Source organism: Marmota flaviventris, chromosome 5 (assembly GCF_047511675.1).
Source record: "Marmota flaviventris isolate mMarFla1 chromosome 5, mMarFla1.hap1, whole genome shotgun sequence".
In the NCBI taxonomy this organism is placed as follows: Eukaryota; Metazoa; Chordata; class Mammalia; order Rodentia; family Sciuridae; genus Marmota; species Marmota flaviventris.
In genome coordinates this window covers 13,601,421-13,621,296 of record NC_092502.1, presented here as the reverse complement: position 1 = coordinate 13,621,296, position 19,876 = coordinate 13,601,421, and the positions used below count along the sequence as shown (strand labels likewise).

The following is a 19,876-nucleotide window of genomic DNA, read 5'->3' as shown; positions in this document are numbered from 1 at the left end:
GTGGGTTAAGGCCTCAGGACTGCAGGTCTGAAAGCCTGGTACTGTGTTCCAAGGCTTTGTTTTTTGAGGGAATCACATGCTCTCCACTTAGGAAAATCACCCTAAGAAAAGGGTCCTGTGGTTACCGGAGATGTACATCGTGGAATATCTACCTGGAATCTTCCCACTTGTGGAAAACCATATAGGAATTGATTAAAATCCAGACTCCTGCTTTCTTTTCACTGATAGATGTGTGGTTTTCAAGAACCAGAAGTCAAGAACCAAAACCAGAGACTAGCACACTTAGAAATGTTCCCTGTAATTCATTGGCAGCCAGTGTTATCAGCCATTCCCTTTGTGCAGAGGGCAGTGTGCTAAGTCCTTTGTCTTAGGTGACCTCTCAATAGCCCAAGTGGACATTACCGAGATCCCCACAAGGCAGAGGAGAGACTGTAAGAGTTCTCTAAGGTCCTGCAGCCAGCAGGTCACACGTGCTCAGGATGTGGTCCCGGCAGTAGGCTTCACCAATGAATGGAGTTGGTAATTGAAGGGAGACAGTAGAAGTTATGGGAGAACCTAGTACATTTAATATAAAGAACACCACTAGCTAATCAGAGATGAATCATACCTGGCTTTAGCCAATACCAACAAGGAGACTGACTATGGCCATATACCCCCGTGTGCTCCAGCTGTGCCCTTATGCTGTGATGATTCTTATTTTCCCATGCCTTCAGTCTCCCCCTTACCTCCTGGGTGTTTCTGAAGCACATCCCAGAGATCACGTTCTCTCATCTGGATTACTGTAGAATGCATCTCGAGAAAGCACGTGGAAACCATAACAATGCTATCACCACAAGTCACAATTTCTTAATGTCGTCTAATAGCCTGCCATGATTCAATATTTCAGTTGTCTCCTAAATATCATAAAACATTAAAGATTAATTTGTTGAATCAAGATCCAAAAGGACCCACTTTTTGCAATTGGCTGGTTTCTCTTTAATTGTTTAAAATTTTAAATCTTATTTTCCAACTTTCTCTTTTTTGCACCTCTATATTTCCCAAAGACCCTGGGTTGTTTGCCTGTAGGACTTCCCAAAGTCCATTTCCTGAAGTGTGTTTCCGTTTCCAGATTGCATGATTGTGGCCGTTTAACCTGTTCCTCTGTCCCCTATAAACCTCCTGTAAATTGACGTTGGGTCTTGAGGCTCTCCCGGTTCGGGTTTGATTTTATCTTTGGTAGGACAGCTTGTCAGGTGGCGCTGTGTTCTTAACACCGGGAGCACGGGGCTATGTGTCCTTCCTGATTTCAGGAACCACAGATGCTCATGGCTTAAGTCTTTTAGGTCATTAGGGATTGTAAAATGATGTTTTAATTCTGTCATTACTTTTTCATCTATTATCAGAAATGTTTTGACACAGGGATGCTTTCTCATTAACTACTTAATTATTTGAGGTAGAGTTCCAATAGGAAAGAAAGGGCAAATACTTCCTTCCCTTTATTTACTAGTTTTCCATATACTCAGTCAGTTCATCCTCCAATGGGGGGTGATTAACATTTTTTAAATAACTTTGTGAACTCCTGGACTGAAATGTTGCTGCTGTTTCTATTTGTTAGAGTCCCTATCCTGACTCATGGTCAGCAGGTCCCACTTTGGTCACTGGGAACGTCTTCACACTGACTCCAGAATCCTTTGAGGTGACCCTAGTGGAGTCTGACTCCTCCCTCGCTGTCTCCCAGGGTTATATGGTCTGTTCTCTCTTGCTCAGCCTCTCTCCAGCCAACTCTGCAGGGAGCCCCGTTTCTCTCCAGTGAGGAATAATATACCAAGGCCACCAGCTGGCCCCCAGCAACCCTGTTGGCTTCTGTGTGGGTCCTTGTTTGACGCATTTTCAGAGGACAAACTAGGAAATATGGGAGGGAGGTGTTTCTTCAATAAAATGCACCCTCCGTTCTTATCGACCCTTCTATATCTCAGGATTTTTTAAAAGCTGCAGAGAATCCCCAAAGGTGATACACATAGTTAAGAGTCTAATGTACTAGGAACAGCAATAATAACAATGCCTTATATTTCAAGAGCAGTGTTCCAATTAAAAATGCATAGTTTCTCAGCCCTTTTCTTGTATATCCTTACTACAGCTTTAAGAAACGGGGGCTTTACTTAGCCTGCTGGACTCATGGGGAAAATGGAGCCCCAAGGCATAAGGCTAGAACCCAACTAAGATTAGTGTCCATCTCTCCTCCCTCTCCCATTTGTCTGTGTAGCAAATCAAGTGTTTTATAGCCAAGTTTTGGGATCGTGTTCCCCAGTGAACTTCCATATATCTAGCAGGCTGGACCCCTTATTAGTGGCACTTTCTGGCATATTGAGTGAACATACAGTCATCCCTCGGGGTCCACCAATTCCCAGTCCACAATACCCCAGGGGATCCCAAAACCTGAGGGAGGATGCTCGAGTCCCTTTAATAAAACAGCACAGTGTTTGTATATAAGCTTTGCACATCTTCCCATCTATGTTAAATCACTGCCAGATTACTTATAGTACCTAATATGATATGCATGCCATGAAAATAATTATTACACTGTATTGTTTGGGGAATAATGATAAGAAAAAATTCTGTACATGTTCAGTACAGACACAATTTTTAAAAACTGTTTTTGGCCCGTGGTTCATTGAATCCACGCATACAGAACCCACAGGTACAAAAGAGGCACTGCTGTACAAAGTGCCTCAGCTTACACAAGCTGTTGCCCCTAGAGTCTCCATATCGATGACCCACTATGCTTCCAAAGGCCTTTGTCCTAGGGGGCAAAAATAAATAGCAATAGATATAACACGTATATTCCCCAGACATCAGCGAGAGACAGTCTCCTACCCGTCTCCCAAGGAGCTTCATTCAGCACCAGGGTTTTAAAGATTCCTCTCTTCCAGCCACATCACTGGGGTCATTTTTGAAAGCCAGTTGTTCATTGCAGAGGTCTTTCCCTCCCCACAGAGTACAACTGTGTAAAGTTTCAAGGTCAAGTTCAACTCGAAATCTGAATTTAATGGAATCACAAAGACAAAAGCAATCAGCCTGCCTCGGAGTGAGTTTTGGGGACAGAGTCTGTATCTCATGAACATGTGCTCCTTTTTTTTTTTTTTTTTTTTTTTACTGGGGAGCTCTGGAGTGATCAAATGGACTCTCTTTTCTCCCACTCCGTCCACCCTTTGTCCTGCAGTGTCTGTGGGCTTCGAATATGAGACCTGCCCCAGTCTAATCCTCTGGGAGAAGAGGACATCCCTCCTCCAGGGATTTGAGCTGGACCCTTCCAATCTCGGTGGCTGGTCCCTGGACAAGCACCACATCCTCAACGTAAAGAGTGGTATGTGAGCACATCTCCTATCCCACCTATAGCCTTGTGTCTTTTCTGGAACATTCTCACCAACCTTGAAATTTCAGGGAGAGCCCTTCTCCTTCCCTCCGCCATTTTTCAGGTGCCAAAGAGAGGTCATAGGTTTCCTTACTTTCTCCTTTTAAATGTCAATAACATTGGGATGGTTTGTACCTCATACTTCTTCAGTTGTCCCTACGAACATTCACTTACCCCGTACCATAGCATTGGGGGATTCTCCTCCCATGAAAACTCTCTCATCCCCATGAACATGGAAGAACTACCAAAGGAGAGGTCTCCTAATTTTTCTCTTCTCCTGTCACTTCCCCTCACCCTTGGTAGGCCAATTCAAGTGTCCTCCCCAGAAAGCTGTGGTGACCACTCCACTTTACTTCCCCTCCCCAGGAATCCTACACAAAGGCACTGGGGAGAACCAGTTCCTGACCCAGCAGCCCGCCATCATCACCAGCATCATGGGCAATGGCCGCCGGCGGAGCATTTCCTGTCCCAGCTGTAATGGCCTTGCAGAAGGCAACAAACTGCTGGCCCCCGTGGCCCTGGCTGTGGGGATTGATGGGAGTCTCTATGTTGGCGACTTCAATTATATCCGGCGCATCTTTCCCTCTCGAAACGTGACCAGCATCCTGGAGTTACGGTAAATAAACCCACAGGCAAACTTTTTGTGCTCCCGACTGCCCCTGAGTGTCTCTGGGTGAATGGCGGCTGCACTTGGGTTCTCCATAGAATATAAAGTCCACGTGCTCCAAAATCTAGGCCTAGGATGAACTAAGGATTTGGGGAAATGCTTAGTGTATCTAAGACACACCGTACACAGATTTGATAACTACTGTCAACAGCCGATTTACCACCAAGGGTATAATAGCTTTTCATCTCCAGAGTTCACAGGGTAAAGGACCAAGGTGTCTTTTATTTTTGTGAAGTTCTGTAGAAGATTCTGATGCACACTGAAGCTTGAGAACCACTAATGTTCATTTGCTAGTTCATAAATTTCTATCGAGTGCCTCAGTCCTTGAGTTCTCTATAAATTCTCCAGATGTTTGCACCTTCGTGAGGATAGGAGGTAACACAATTTCATCAGGGCTTGCTAGGTAACTTTCTTCCCTTGGTAGATTTCCTCCTGGTCATTGCTTCCTACAAAGCCTGAAGTATAGACTCCTCTGTGCCGGGAAAATACTGACACCCTACCCCTCACAAAAGCCCATGAAAATATGCTCTTCCCAGGATAGTTGGTTCCAGACCCTCAACCCCAAGGAAGAGCTGTAAAATAGAGGGAGAAATGGGTCTGTGTACACCAAGAGCCATGAGAATAGGGGAAAACACAGAGGAGAGTAAAGTCCCAGCTGTTACATTTGGAGTCCACTCAGGAGCCTCAGAAAAAAAATCAATGCAGACAAATTTTAAATAATGATTTCAAGTATTACTACATGCTTTAAGAGAAATCTACTAGTGTAAGATCTAGGACATGGTGGGGTCAGGGGAATTAGGAGGCTGAATGGGATATAGTAGCCAAAGGAACCTCTCATCCTAAGTGGCCTTCAGTCTGATCCCCAAATAACAAGGTCAGCCATAGGGAGATCTGGAGGACAGCATTTCGGGCAGAGAGAAGTTGTGCAGAAGCCCTCTTGCCAGCCAATAACCTGGCATATTGAAGGGACTGCTGACAGAAGTCCAGTGTGGCTGGGTGATGGTGAGCTCAGGGGAGCATCCTTAGAGGAAATCAGAGAGGTAGCCAGGGCACTGATATCTTGGGGACTTCCTAAGCACATGGACAAGGGCTTTCTTGTTGGAATGGGAGGCTACTGGAGGTCGAAGCAGGGAGTGGGATGGAGCTAGGAGAATGGGATTGGCCTGTGATGGTCTCTGAGGGCCCAGAAGGGAGGAATCGTGGGCTCAGAGAACATGAGAGGTGGACACCTGGGGAAGTCCATGCAGTCCAAGCTGAGTTGGAGAGCCAAAGAGCCACCATAGGAGAAACACCAAAGTGTAGGAAGAGGGGATAGCATCCATGAGATGAGCAGAGTGAGAGGGAGGCATGGTGGAGGAGGCTGCATAGCCCTAGGCCATCCCTGACAACCCCCCAAAACACTTGTCCACCCCTCGCCATGGACAGCCCCTTCCCAAGATTTGTTTTGCATTTTCTGGCCCAGATAAGCCCTCCTCTTTTTAGGCCTTCTGTGAAGGAGGCAGGAAGGGAAGGGTTGGATGATTTAATCTGGCATTGCTACCCTCCACATCTGCCCTTCCTGTCCGGCCATAGGTCTTCCCACTCAAAGCCAAATCACCACCTGCCTGGTGCATTCTTACCTCCAAACCTTGACTTCTGCTACCAGCTCAACCCAGTGTCATGTCTACTGACCTAGCTCAACCCAAGTGTCGTGTCTACTGACCTACCTCTTCACATCCATCTATGAGGTCCACATTGAGGGGCCACTCTTCCATCAAGCCTGATTGCCCTCATAGAAATAATTCTCACCCTCCTCTGGGTCTCTTAATGCTCTGAGTTTGCATTAGAGTTGACACCACTTACTACCTAGGTATGCAGTTGTGTCTAAGTCTTAAGGCCTGGTGTGTGACCTTCTATAGCGCAGATGTCTTGGTCACCTTCGCCCCTCAATGCCATGCCCAGCCTACCTTAGGTGCTCAAGACAGGAAGCATGAGTTAAAGAACCAGTCTTCTGCTCCTTGTCAGAATTGGTCTTTGATTCCACGTCTCTCAAACTGTAGAGGCCACAGTACCAAAGGGACAAGCTAGTGGCCCCACCAGAGCAAACCACACCACACTCACCTGGTGACAGGGAGGACAGCTGGAAGGAATGTGGCTCTCAATTTCCCTGGACAGCTGTGTGGTTTGGTTTTTCCTTCTTTCGCTGCCTTTGGACTCGTTCTTACTTTCATCAGCCAGGAACCCAGAGCCGATTAGAAGTTGAGCTTTTACAAGAACACTGGTTTGATTCTTCTCCTCTTCCCACTACATACCCGAAAACAAAGGGCTGTCAATCCCCTCGCTTCAAAACAGAAACCAGCAAAGGGAGGGGGGGGAGGGAGGAAGAGACCTGTCTTACTTGTGTCTTGTCTCCATTGTGAGTTGGCAGCTGAATGATTCAATTTGGGGACTCAGTGCCCACCCCATCCCCTTACCCACCCCAGAGCTTAGCCTCAGGATTGGGATTCTGTTTAAACATCTCCATGCTCTCTCGCGCTCCTCACCCCTCCCCTATTCCTTTACCTGCACAAAACATGCGAGGGCAGAACTCTACACACTGGGTAACTTCTGGTGGTAGAAAGAGCCTTCTCTTGGTAAAGTGGTTACCACCTATGTGCTTTGATTTAGCACATTTTCAACACCCTCTCCCCAAAAGAGTCTTGAAATCCCACCTTTAGCAGTCCCTTTCCGTTCTTCTAATTATCACCCTCCCTAATTGGTCCTTAGGAAACCTAAGGACTCAGGAGAAAGGTACATTTTCCAATCACTCACAACTTCGGGTGACTTTCTCTCATAGAAGAATCCTTCTTGTCTGTCTCCCAGTTTGAGAACATCTTAGGACTGGGACCCCCATAAAAGGCAGTAAATAGGTAAATAGGCAAGAAATGGGACAGTGCCTCTGTACCTTTTTCTGATGTGGCCCCTTGTTGTGAATCGCACTTATTCTTTCATGTTTGGAATTCTTGAATTATTCTTTTTATTTTTCAAACATAAATTTCTATTATAACATTCAATAGGCTTTTTTCCAGTGAAACACCTTCTCCCTGCTGACATTCTTATGGTGCTGTTAGGGTGGGGCCAGGGCTTCTCTGCCTTAGGGAAAATCTACAGAGAAGGGAGTTGTCCCAGCCAGATGTGTCAGGCTGGAGGGGACGGAGATGTGGGAAAGTGGGGTGCAGGAAGGAGGGCAAAGACCATGAGAGTCACCAGAGAGAAGCTGGATACCAGGGCAGGCTTCCCCCGGTGGGACCAAATGTTAGGAGGGGGCTGCAGTTAGAGATGCAAGTTTGCTCTGCCGTCGGGCTGAGAAGTTAGGGGTCAGGAAGGGAAAGATAACAAAACACGCAGTCCAGAATAATGTAACCACCAGGACGCTGTAAAGTTTTGGATAGTACTGGGCACCATTCTCATCATCAACAACCCAGATTTCTTGGTGCCTAAAGCCAATATAGTTTTGGGGTCTCCTTCTAAGAAAGAAAAAAAACTTATGAATAGAAAATTTTTTAAAATAAAAGAAGCAAGGTTATTTAGAATGAGAAAATGAAACAAATGACAAGTTTTTTTTAGAAAACAGCAATCAGCACACACATCCCAAAATTCAGACAAACCACTTCGTATTTTTGTTTTAACCTATTACATGTTCATGGGACTTGTTTTCCTACACTTTTTAGCTCCCTACTCCTTGATTGTCTTTTAATAAGATAGTTATTTTTTTTCATTACATTATCTGCAGAAAGGATGAAAAGATATTCTAGTCTTTCCCCCAGTGTGGCTGATCAAAACTTGTTCCAGATTATCAATGAAGTAGGAAGCTTTCTTTCATCTTGGCCATTGATTATTGGTAATGTGAAAGTTATAAACTTTGGGGAAAATTCTATGAAGCTTTCTCTATAGCATTCCTGGGCATTTCAAGTTTTCTTGTGCAGTGAATAATCGAAATACTCCTTGCATTGATGCTCACTGACCATTGTGTCATTGATGTCCTTGTGGTATTGGAATTCTACATGGGTGAGGCTGCAGGAATAAACACAGTAGGGCAGAAGCATTCCTGAAAGCCATTCTTAGACCAGAACAACTAGCAATAATTTAACTAGATGCTAAATCGCATCCTTCTAAAGCTAAACCAAAGTACCCCAACTCAAACTCCCTTGAATTAGAACACCACCACTACCAAAAAAAAAAAAAGGCCTTTGGCCTGTCCATATCTACCCTACTCAAACAACAAAAGTCTCAGCTAATTATAACTCTGTCCTGAGCAGAACTCCAAGGCTCAGAGCTAGTCCCAGGCAGGGTTTGTCCTGCACTAAAGGTTAAAGCATTTGCAATCCAAGCTTCCTGGGCTCAGGAACCCACTTCCCCAGCCCCTCACTCTCTCCTGGACTCTCTGCTAAGTATCTGCAACACAGAAATGAGTAAGTCCCATCCTGTTCACAAAGAAGTGAGGAAGACAAGCACACAAACATAAATCACAGGACACTGTGATGACAGCTTTGTGAGACAGGCTGAGATGGCAAGGAGAGACCCCCGCAGGCTTGGCAAAGGGGTCATTGGGACTCTGCCATGAGCAGACATGATCCATCTCAATTCTTAAATCAGAGACACCACTTTGTCCTCGGAGGGTACATCTAAAGGGTGTATTTGTGCTTTTGAGACTGCACACAGAGCCAAGGCCTGTCCCCTGTAAGTAGGGCATCTGTACTCATCTACATAGGCTGACTCAATGATGCTGTAATTTTGGTGTGTTGCCTGCTAAGCACCCAACCTGTTAATGACCCTGGACCAGAGTAGCAGTGACTTCATCCTGTACCCAAAGCTCATATCCATGTGATCATTCGGACTCTCCGCTCTCCAGGGACTTGATCCCATACCCCTTCCTTTGTCCTTCCCCCAACATAGATACTATATTAATCAACTTAAAGCAGATGTTCTCGGGAAAGAAGTAGGTCAGGTCTGCAAACCCAAATCCCATCCAGTCTTTTCACAAAATCTTGACTAAAAAAAAAAGTGGAATTGATATTTCAATAATTAAGAGCCAAATATGTCTACCACTGGTGGCAGATAACATTTCACTTTCATTAAGCAATATAAAATAGACGCGAGAATTCCCGGCTGCCACCCTGACACACCAGGCTTTGCAGAATGAATCTTAAATTGCACTATGTCAGTCAGAGCTCAGGAGTTATCAGCATCATTTAATTAACTTTTTTTTTTAGCAAAAACTAACACGTTAGAATAAAATATAAAAATGTAATCCCTGTGCAAACCCACCACTAATGATGGCCCCCGGCAGAGACCCGGGCTGCACCTAAACAGGAATCAGGGCATTAAACTCTCCGTGTGCCTCCCCTGAAACCTCTTCCCTTCACTGGAAGGGAACGAAGGGTCAGGGGCTCCTCCACCTTGACCCGGAAGCCTCAGGAATGGGGAGCAGCTTTCCTGACTCTTCCTCTCCCTGGTGTTAGTTTTCAGCCAGTTTCCTGTTGAAATCGAAATGTAGTTTTTGTTCTTTAAAGAAAAAGCAACAAAACTTTTCCTAGTTCTTCAAAAATGAATGGTAAATGAAATCTTTGGCTCCGATCACAAGAGGAGGTTGGAGCCTATGAATTTCATTATGACCGTAGTGGCAGTATTGGTTGTTACTGTGAGAAAGAAGGCACACTGGGGGTTTCACACATGCAAGTGGGATACGGGGAGGAAGGAGGCAGAGAGCAGAGATAGGAAATGGTTCTGCCTTTCACATTCAACAGAGCCTTGGTTCAGCTGCAGTCTGGTGTGAATGGGGTCCTTTCTTAGGTACCATGGACCCTGTAATACACCAATGACAAATGAGTGGTACAGATGTGACCTGCTCCCTCCATACCCAGGAAAGACATTGCAAATGAATCACAGTGCTCTTTGCAGCTGACCTTGAACTTGGGGTCAGAATCCTTGCACCACCACACTTGCAGGAACCATTACTGCAACAATAGGTGTCACCCCAGCTGTAACCTACCTGCCATCCCTTCATTAGCCAGAAGTCCTGTTTCATCTGTTGCTGCCTGTGTCACATGACAGCCACATTGCCTGTCAGGAAATCCAGGCATTCTGGTCCGGATTTTCCAATGGCCTGGAGAAGAACAAAATTGGGGGTTCTTCTCAAGTAATTGATCTAGGAGCTGTCAGTTAGAGGTAAAAAAAAAATGAAAAAGACTGCCTTCTGGTGGGTGGGACCTTTATATAAGAAACAAAAAATGTTATGTTTGCTTTATCATCAATTCCTCAGCTAACTGTTTGTTCTTTTTTCCTTCTGTTTTCTTTCTATAAAGAAATAAAGAGTTTAAACATAGGTAAGACGAAGAACTCTTTCCCATATAATTTGATATGGTTCGTTTGCTTCCTTGTGTTTGCTTTTAATTTTTTTTTATTTTTTGTTTCGTGCTTCTTGTGTAATGTTGTATATTTTTATGTACCAAATATAGTAACTTTTTTATGCGCTAATTGTGTGTTGTGGATATGATAAGCTTTAGCAATTATGAAATGCAGTCAAAAAGCAACCAAATAAGCTGACAGTAATTAGAATTTCCGGGAGATGTAAGTGCAAGATAATGAACCCTCAGTGAACTTTTATCCCAACTGCTCAGCACGGTCCATAATTGGGCTAAACAGTTGAGGCAAACTTCTGGCTTTTGTAAATGCTGGACTGGGTTCACAAAAGCTTTAATGAACTGGAAACGGGTCAAAAACTCATTTTCAACTCATTAATGATTTTTTTTTCCCCTGGATTTATGGTCATTTAAAAACACACACACACACACACACAAGTTAATTGCCAATCTGCTGGTCAGAAAGAATCCAACAGTCAGATGCATTGAGAATTTTCATGGAGTTAAATCACTTTTGAGTGGTATGAAGGGTGTAGACCAAGTACTTTTTATCTAAATGACCTCTGTCATTCCATTGATCTAAGGTCATCATTTAAAACTATACTGGAAGAGTTCACATACAAAGTACACAACACACACATCTGTGTATGTACGCAAGCATTGCACCAAGAAGGATATAGCAAGAGTGATCTTGAAGAAAAATGACCTTATTTTTATTTGGAAGAGGAGACCAAACAGAGCAATTTATATTGCTACTATTCTTTTCAGTCCGGGTCATGTAATGTAAAGGGGCATCTTTATGATATTGGAAGAAAATTAGAAAAAGAAGCAAGTCCAATTGTATGAGGTCATCACAGTCAGTGGAAAGGCCATGGCTAGGAGGAGTCCTCTGCCTTCTTATTCTCTGTGCCCCAAATTGACTGGTTAGAGCACCCCTTGCATGTTGCGCTGATCTTAAGCCACAGATTGTGGAAGCAGCACTGCCCATCTGACCTGAGCCTCTTTGGGAGCACTGTGGTTGGAATGAATGTGAGACCATGTGGAGCCACAGTTTCCTGAGCAGGCATTCACCCCACGCCCCCAGCTGCCCACTCTTATGCTGGAGATCTGGAAAAGCCTCCTCAAATCTGGCTCCCTAGAAAGTCAAAATTAATTGTCTTGCTCGTAGATAGGCACAGATGTGCAGTGCCTGCCTCTTTCTGTTGATGGTGCCGGCTACCGTGTGTTCATAAGAGTGCAGCATCTAATTAAAACTCGGCACAAAGTTTTCCCTTTCTGCCCTAATTTGTTTTGCATGTATGGATATTCTCTAATGACTTAACCAAAAAAAAAGAGAGAGAGAGAGGAGGAGGAACTAGGAGGAGGGAAGGAGAGGAGAGGAGAGGAACCCACCTAGCCTACTCTTTCCAACTATTGTCTAGGCTGGAATTTTAGAAAGACCTTGACTTCTAGTTCAATTATGTATCCTAATAGCAACCTAAGGAGAAGCTGGAATTAAAGATGGTCTCAACTCACAAACTGTTCCTAAAAATAGCTCCCTAGATCTGTTTTTTTTTTTCCTTAATTTGGGGAAGAACCCAAATGGTAGTGTTTTAATTGGTAATTTCCCAGCTAATGTCTACAGGACAAATGCATCCAATACTATCATCACCCTCACCTTCCCTTCACCTCGCCCAGCCCCTCTGCTCCTATTGCACCAAGTATAATTAATACCAGGAAGAACAGACCATGCTCTTGATTGGCAAGTGGCCCTGAAAGCTGCTCCCCCGCACTGGGGCAGAGGAGCAATCCCTGCTTGCCTCCTGGAGATGTGATTTGAATAGCCAGTATAGAAATAGCATACCAGCCTCCATAAGTGACCGACACTGCAAAGGGAAGAACTGGTAGGTTTTGAGTCAGAAGGAACATTAGCAACGATTCAGTTTAATTTCTTCATTTTCCACGTAAGGAGGCGAGCACCCAGTGCAACCAAAAGATTTACCTAAGGTCACCAGCTGAGTACAAGTTGAGTTCTGAATTTCTTGTGTCTTGATTATGAGCCAACATAGTGTTTCTCTGTACTGGTGAGCTGGGTGCATGGCAGAGAAATTGTCCAGGTTTCTGAAACCTACACTTACCTAATACACTTCACGCACACAAAGTTATTCATCTCCAAGTGCCCCTTAGGGCCCTGGTGGTTCTGGGTTCATACCTGTGACCTCAATGTTACCCACGATTGGAAAACTGCATCTCCTCCCTCAGCAATGCAGACTCTGGATGTGATTGCAAGAGGCTCACATCTCTTCCCACTAAATGCTGACTTGATTTGTGCCTATACCCAGGAATAATGAAAAGATCTGAGATCCTCAGATTGGAGATGGCTCCAGGGAGCTTCTTTTAACAGAGTTAGGAAAACTCTTAGGATGTCTTGCTATTCGTGATCTAGTACCTTGAAGTCACTGAGGAAGCATAGAGTAAAAAGGGGACATCATCAGGCAGCTTTGATCCTCAGTTTCACTTGAGACGATGCTAAGCCCGCGTGGGGATCTAGGAGAGGCTGACACATAGGTGGTTGCCTTGAATAACTAGCTGCTCACAAACCCAGGCCTGGAATGGGGTCTTTCCTATCAGCTGCAGTCTTTAAGTACGAGGACAATCCAGGAAGCTCACCATAGTGTGAGGGGTGAAGTCTAACTAGAAGGAGCTCAGAGCCATGCCAATGCCAGCACTCAGTCACGGTGTTAGATTCCTTCCAGTTCACTAAAGTGGAAAGATGCTAGAGAAGGTGAGGGCGTGGCTAGTGTTTTTGTCATCTCTTTGATCCAGGAGGCCAGCTGCATAGCCCCTTCCTCATTTTTCTTTGTGCTTCTTCCAAAGCAACAACCCAGCACACAAGTACTACTTGGCCGTGGACCCCGTGTCCGGCTCGCTCTACGTCTCTGACACCAACAGTCGCAGAATCTACCGCGTCAAGTCTCTGAGCGGAGCCAAAGACCTGGCTGGGAATTCGGAAGTCGTGGCAGGGACTGGAGAACAATGTTTGCCCTTTGATGAAGCCCGCTGCGGGGACGGAGGGAAGGCTGTGGACGCAACCCTGATGAGCCCTCGAGGTAAAGGCTACACAAGGGAGCCCTCCGCCCAGACAGAGCCTGCTGCCCGCCTCGCGTTCCCCTTACTAGAGCTGAACAGCTTCCAGCAGCCTAAACACAGCTCTCCCTGGGATAATTTAACCCTGATAGACGGCTTTGGTGTAGGGGTGGGCGATTTTGATTTTTTTATATTTATTTATTTGAGTAAACTTTATCACCCACATAGGCTGCAAATGGAAAGTGGGGTAGACTGCACCCCGAAATTTCTGATCGCGGCTAGTCACAGAGCGCCAGAGTGCCAGCTTTAGGGACCAGAGCCAGAACAAAGCCCCGCGGGGACCTCCAACCACTCCCCGACTTTCCTTTGGACAATAATGTATATAAAGTCTGAAGTACAGTGGCCTGCCCAGCTGCAAATACCCAAAAAAATGGTAGCGATTAAGAATGGGCATAATTTCCAGGGGTTCAGGATGGGGCAGTTCTTGGAATGAATGGGGCTCTGTTTTTTAAAGGACTGACGGTGCTTTAGGTTAAGGAGCAATCATCTAAGGGTCTAATTCCTGTTAGCGTTTTTAGCTACTGTGAAAGCAGCCTGCAGCATGGATTAGGAATGCCAAGCCTTGTACTGGGGCGCTGAAATAAAAATGCAAAAGAAATAGAAGCTGCCGTCTGTGCCTTATCAGCCCTGCTGCGACAGGGGAATGCTAGGGTTGGGTGTCCCCCAGGGCGCCGGAGCGCTGATTGGAGTCACGGCTTAATTGGGAATTCTTCCTGGAGGTTACATTTTTGAATTGGAAGTTTCTGACTGTAAGAATCATTGTTTCTCAGCCTCAGAGTTGCAATCGGTTGTGAAGGGTATTTGAGTAATTTACTATCAATAATTTTTAGAGGAATGAACTTTGGAAATAACTTCTTTTCTAAAGAGAACAGATGCAGGATCATTTCCTTATTCATACATCTGCAGCCCTGGTCCATGTGCAGCCTAAGGTGTTGTCTTCAGCTGGAGGGAAATGGGCAGGGCTACAGCGAGCACCCCGGGTGGGTACTATGCACATCTCAGCACAGTGCCTGTGAGAAAGGGTCTTGCCTTTAAAAGGCTGAGAATCACTGCTCTGAGTGGGCTGATCCATCCCAGTGAGGTCCCTGGTCCAAGCAGAGAGGGCCCAGCAGGGGAGCCCCCACCTGCACCCCACAAACCACACTCCTTTCCAACAGACACATTCCTACCACTTGTCTTTTGAAGGTATTGCAGTGGACAAGAATGGGCTCATGTACTTCGTTGATGCCACCATGATCCGAAAGGTTGACCAGAATGGAATCATCTCCACCCTGCTGGGCTCCAATGACCTCACTGCTGTCCGGCCACTGAGCTGTGACTCCAGCATGGATGTCGCCCAGGTAGGACACTCTCTTTTACTTCTCATCACTAAGCACCTCCTAGTACTTGACCAAATGGTCTCACCTGATTCCTGTTTGAGTTGGAAGAGGAGTGGGAGGGCAACAGAAAACTGGTACAGATTTGTTTGGAGGAGCCCGGAGGGGAACTAGACAGCAAGATGCAGGGGAACAGCTAAGACTGGGAGAGGAGAAAGCGTGAGACAGGAAAATTCTGCTCAGAAGAGTCGAGTTGGTGACACACTCCAGCCGTGGCAGATTACAGGGTAGGAGTGTCTGGGTAATTACCTGTCTTCTCCATCATTATTGCAGGTTTGAGACTGTACAGTGTGGTGTTATATGTCAATCAGAACTTCCTGTTAATTGGAAGTGATCGCATTCTCGCCATGTAAACCTTTTCACCGTGCAGTATGATCAGAGCAGAGTCTTCTGTAGTAGTCCCCAAAGTGTGCCTTTAGTCAGGGCTCTTATCGTGACAGAGAACAGAGGCTCCCTCAAATGTATAGCATTTGTTCTCAAACAACCTGGAATATATGTTCACCCTTCCTGTAAGCGTCTTTTCAACCCTTGGTCAACCTCATAAATTTCAGCTCAAATTCTACAACAAACTGACAACTTGCTACTGAGATTTTTATTTCAAATTCCACAGAGAAGGAATGTGTTTCTTTGGTTCATTTTTTTTCCCCCAGGCAAACACTCAAAATTGTAGCTTGCTAGCTGGCCTGCGCTTTGTCAGCCCTTGGGTCAGGGCCACCTTTCAAGCCACATGCCTCCTCCAAATAAACACGCCCTTCTCAGGCTACTGGCTTAGTGAGAAGAGTGTGTTCAGGATTGTGCTGACCCCTTGTGCAGTGAACTACCTGTGTAACCGTATATTATAGCTTGGACCCTGGTTAATCATCTGGAGCTGTGAAGCATCATAGGTAAAGCCAGTGGGCAGATGGGACAGGAGGTTTATTGCACAGTTGCTACACATCAGCATGGGCAATGGGAAGCTAGTTCAATGAAGAGCACCTCTAGGACAGTTTGTTAGTAAAAAGTTAAAATCTGCATAAAGCCAATGTAAGTGCCCACACTCAAATGCTGGCCACATCACAGGCTGTTCTTGAACACGATACCATGTCCTCCACAGGTTCGCCTGGAGTGGCCAACAGACCTTGCGGTCAACCCCATGGACAATTCCCTGTATGTTCTAGAGAACAACGTCATCCTCCGAATCACTGAGAACCACCAAGTGAGCATCATCGCGGGTCGCCCCATGCACTGCCAGGTTCCCGGCATCGACTACTCGCTCAGCAAACTCGCCATTCACTCTGCTCTGGAATCAGCCAGCGCCATCGCCATCTCTCACACAGGGGTCCTCTACATCACTGAGACGGACGAGAAGAAAATTAACCGTCTGCGCCAGGTAACCACCAACGGGGAGATCTGCCTCTTAGCCGGGGCAGCCTCAGACTGCGACTGCAAAAACGACGTCAATTGCATCTGCTACTCTGGAGACGACGCCTATGCCACTGATGCCATCCTGAATTCCCCATCGTCCTTAGCTGTGGCTCCAGATGGCACCATCTACATTGCAGACCTGGGCAACATTCGGATCAGGGCGGTCAGCAAGAACAAACCCGTTCTCAATGCCTTCAACCAGTACGAGGCCGCCTCTCCTGGAGAGCAGGAGCTGTACGTCTTCAATGCGGATGGGATCCACCAGTACACTGTGAGCCTGGTGACCGGGGAGTACCTATACAACTTCACATACAGCGCTGACAATGACGTCACCGAGTTAATTGACAATAATGGAAATTCCCTAAAGATCCGTCGGGATAGCAGTGGCATGCCCCGCCACCTGCTCATGCCAGACAATCAGATCATCACCCTCACTGTGGGCACCAACGGGGGCCTCAAAGTTGTGTCCACACAAAACCTGGAGCTTGGCCTCATGACCTATGATGGGAACACTGGGCTCCTGGCCACCAAGAGTGATGAAACGGGATGGACGATCTTCTATGAGTAAGTGGGTTTGTGATGTGTCTCCAAAGAGCGCTTACCTGGGCCGGGCTGGCCTCAGCGCCAGCCATTCATGTTGCTTTTAAAATTGCTTAGTCACATTGTCTTCCTGACTTTAATGATTTCTTGTGGCCTCAAGATATTCATGTCCCTCTCCCTGACTCTTAAATGATTTGCTCTATTGGGTCTCTGATATTGAACATCCTACCTACTAGCCTTGGGAATTCCTGTTGTCTGCCTGCCGTTCAAATTTCAGGATATTGGACACGCACAGCCCCTGGGAGATAAAGTGCTGATTAACTTTGCTGATTATTCATGTTTGCTATGGGTGCGGAAATTAGAACCTAAAAGGCAAGATCCCAGTGGGGCTCCTGTAATTTGCCAATAGGTCCAGCAACACACTTGATTGCACAGACAGGTAGATAAACTCTGAATTTCCTCTTTAGCAGGAGCAGATCAATACAGATAAAGTGCTAGGTATATTAAAAGATGCGAGAGCCGGTCATATTTCCCCTAACAATTATCTCATACTTAATAGTCCTGCCGTTTGTTTTGCCAAAAAGCTGTTTTCCCTAGCTCCTGCAGCAGCTCTCGGTCAAGCTCCCGCAGGTATTAACCAATGGAGCGCTGGCGGAAGCTGCTGAGAATCCCCAGTCACTGACTGTGGCTGGAATGGAATTTGCAAGTATCTGATGTCCTTGAGAAAGGAGCATGCTAACCTTATGTATTCAGAGTGCTTGCTTGTTCCAGATGTTGCTGCTAGCTGAGAATTTAGTAAGTTGGAGCAGGGGTATTACAGAGGGGAATGGGGCAAGAGAGAGGAAAGAAGACCTCATTGTCAATCACACCAAAATCTAGGAATGTTCACTTCCTGTTTGTGTGCCAAAGGGCTTAGGAAAATGTAAAAGGAAGCTGTTGCCACCTGCTGGAAATTTAGTGCATTGCAGAATTGCTTTCCCTGGGTCAAGCTGCTTCTTGGGGCAAAGCAACCTTTCTCAGGCTTCCGAAGCCTCCTCATATTCTTCCAGGCACCGGACTTGATCACACTTCCCCAGAACACTTCCCCCTCTGACATTCCATCTGAGTGCCACCTTTAGCAATCACCCCAAGTAGGTTAAAGCTAGGCTTAAACCCATACACCTCTTGGATTTGTGCCTTCCTTTGTGGTAGTTTTGCAGAAAGACCTGTTGCATTTAGAAATCATTAGTTGGGGCTCCCGAATGAGAAAGAAATGCCCCTCTCAGGGAGGCCAAACCCAATTAGGCCTGACTCCGGGACTGTAGTAAAGCCTTGTCTCTGGTTTTAGTGGGTCCACACAAGTGGGCTCTTAGAGGGAAGGTATTTTACAGCAAGAGTCTCTAGCTCAGTGAAAACATGTAGACATGATTCCTATTTTTTTTGTAATGGGGATTGAACCCAGAGGCACTTCAACACTGAACCACATCCTCGGCTATTTTTATTTACTTTTTATTTTGAGACAGGGTCTTACCAAGTTGCTTAGGATCTTGCTAAATTACTGAGGCTGGCTTCCAAATTGTGATCCTCCTGCCTCAGCTTCCCAAACTGCAGGGATTACAGGCATGCACCACCACACCCAGCCATAAATCTTTTTTAAATATTTTTTCATGAATAATTTTTTCCTCTCCTCCTTAATTTGATAAGCTGGGGTTTTGTTTTGTTTTTTTCCTCATAATGTGGGTAAATCTAGTGATCCCAGATTCTGCATTGTGGAGTTTCAAATACGGAGTTTCAAATATCTCTTAGCCATTCTAAAAAAAAAAAAAAAAAATAGCGAGTTCTTTTGGGGTTTATAGCACTTTTGATACATGGCCAGCAGATTGGCAGTTTAAAAATCATACATCAAACTCCACTTCCTCATGGAGGTGGGAGATGGGGACCAGCACTGCATCACCTTAACCAAAACTTCAGAGAGGGGTGAGCAGAGGAAAGAAAACCACACAGGCTATAGGGCTGCCAGAAAACAGTCTGTCCTTCTGTGAGGACTTCAGCAGGTGGATTCCTCTCTTCCACTGTGTTCCATGAAGCAGGGTACAAACCTTTCCATAGGGGGCTAGAGCAGCAGAACATTCTCTCTGCATAGAACTTGATGGGCAGAGAAGCTGTTTATCAGCTCAGCTGTTACAGTGACCCTCAGCGGATAAGTTTGATTCTCCCCATTTTAAATATAAGGAAACTGAGTCTCAGAGAAGTGACTCGACTCTCCCAAGGCCACACGAGAGGTCAGCGGATCTCTATGTCCAGGACTCTTTCCGTGACCCACCACTGTTCTACAACAAGGCTCTGAGTAGAATTTGGAGTTCCACCTTCCAACTCCAGATGAAAATTGTTCTAGGATTTAGGGAAAGATGTTCCCAATAAGGCCATCCCATTAAGGACTCAGAGCAGGGTGGGGGGAGTCAAGGGAAATAACATTAATGAATCATTCTGGCCTCATTTTATGATCAGCCAGTCCCAGAAAGTTCCAGGGAACTCCAACCTTGGAATTCAGATTTCTCCAGATGCAAGACATTAGGTCCTGATAGAAGAAGTAGCTGGGTTACAGGATATTCCTGAGAGAATACAGGTTTTCACAATCTTCTGCAAAAGCCCTTGGACCTTGACACCAGGAAGACAATGGTATAGGTTCCACTTCTGCCAAATATTCTCTGATTGGCCTTCGCCAAGTGACCCAACCTCTCTGAATGTCCGTGTCCACCTCTGCCAATGGGGATAATAATGCCAGCAACACATGGATGCCATGATAATCCACTGGGATAATACACATCGCACTTGGCAAACCCAAGTTCAACAGAGAATAGGTGCTGTTGGGATTTGAGGGACATCATTAAGTACTCTGCCATCTCCATCCCATCCCTCAGGTTCCCAACAGCCACCTACATAGTGGATACAGGAGCCAGACAAACAGAGACCTACTTTGGAAAAGCAGAACTGAAGAAAGCAGCCTGTACAC

At 45.7% G+C, this 19,876-nt stretch overlaps 1 protein-coding gene across 6 annotated transcripts in view; it reads left to right on the top strand.

The window, feature by feature from the left end:
* Positions 1–19,876, top strand: part of Tenm2 (teneurin transmembrane protein 2) — an 892,009-nt gene that overhangs the window by 842,169 nt on the left and 29,964 nt on the right. For 4 of the 6 annotated variants that reach the window (XM_071612001.1, XM_027938624.2, XM_027938623.2 and 1 more), the window contains 6 exons: positions 3,200–3,343; positions 3,758–4,007; positions 10,382–10,402; positions 13,295–13,527; positions 14,750–14,904; positions 16,034–16,908. In XM_071612001.1, coding sequence (XP_071468102.1) covers positions 3,200–3,343; positions 3,758–4,007; positions 10,382–10,402; positions 13,295–13,527; positions 14,750–14,904; positions 16,034–16,908 — 1,678 coding nt within the window. The remainder of the gene's footprint in view (positions 1–3,199; positions 3,344–3,757; positions 4,008–10,381; positions 10,403–13,294; positions 13,528–14,749; positions 14,905–16,033; positions 16,909–19,876) is intronic. The other 2 variants (XM_071612002.1, XM_071612000.1) reach the window with 1 other exon arrangement.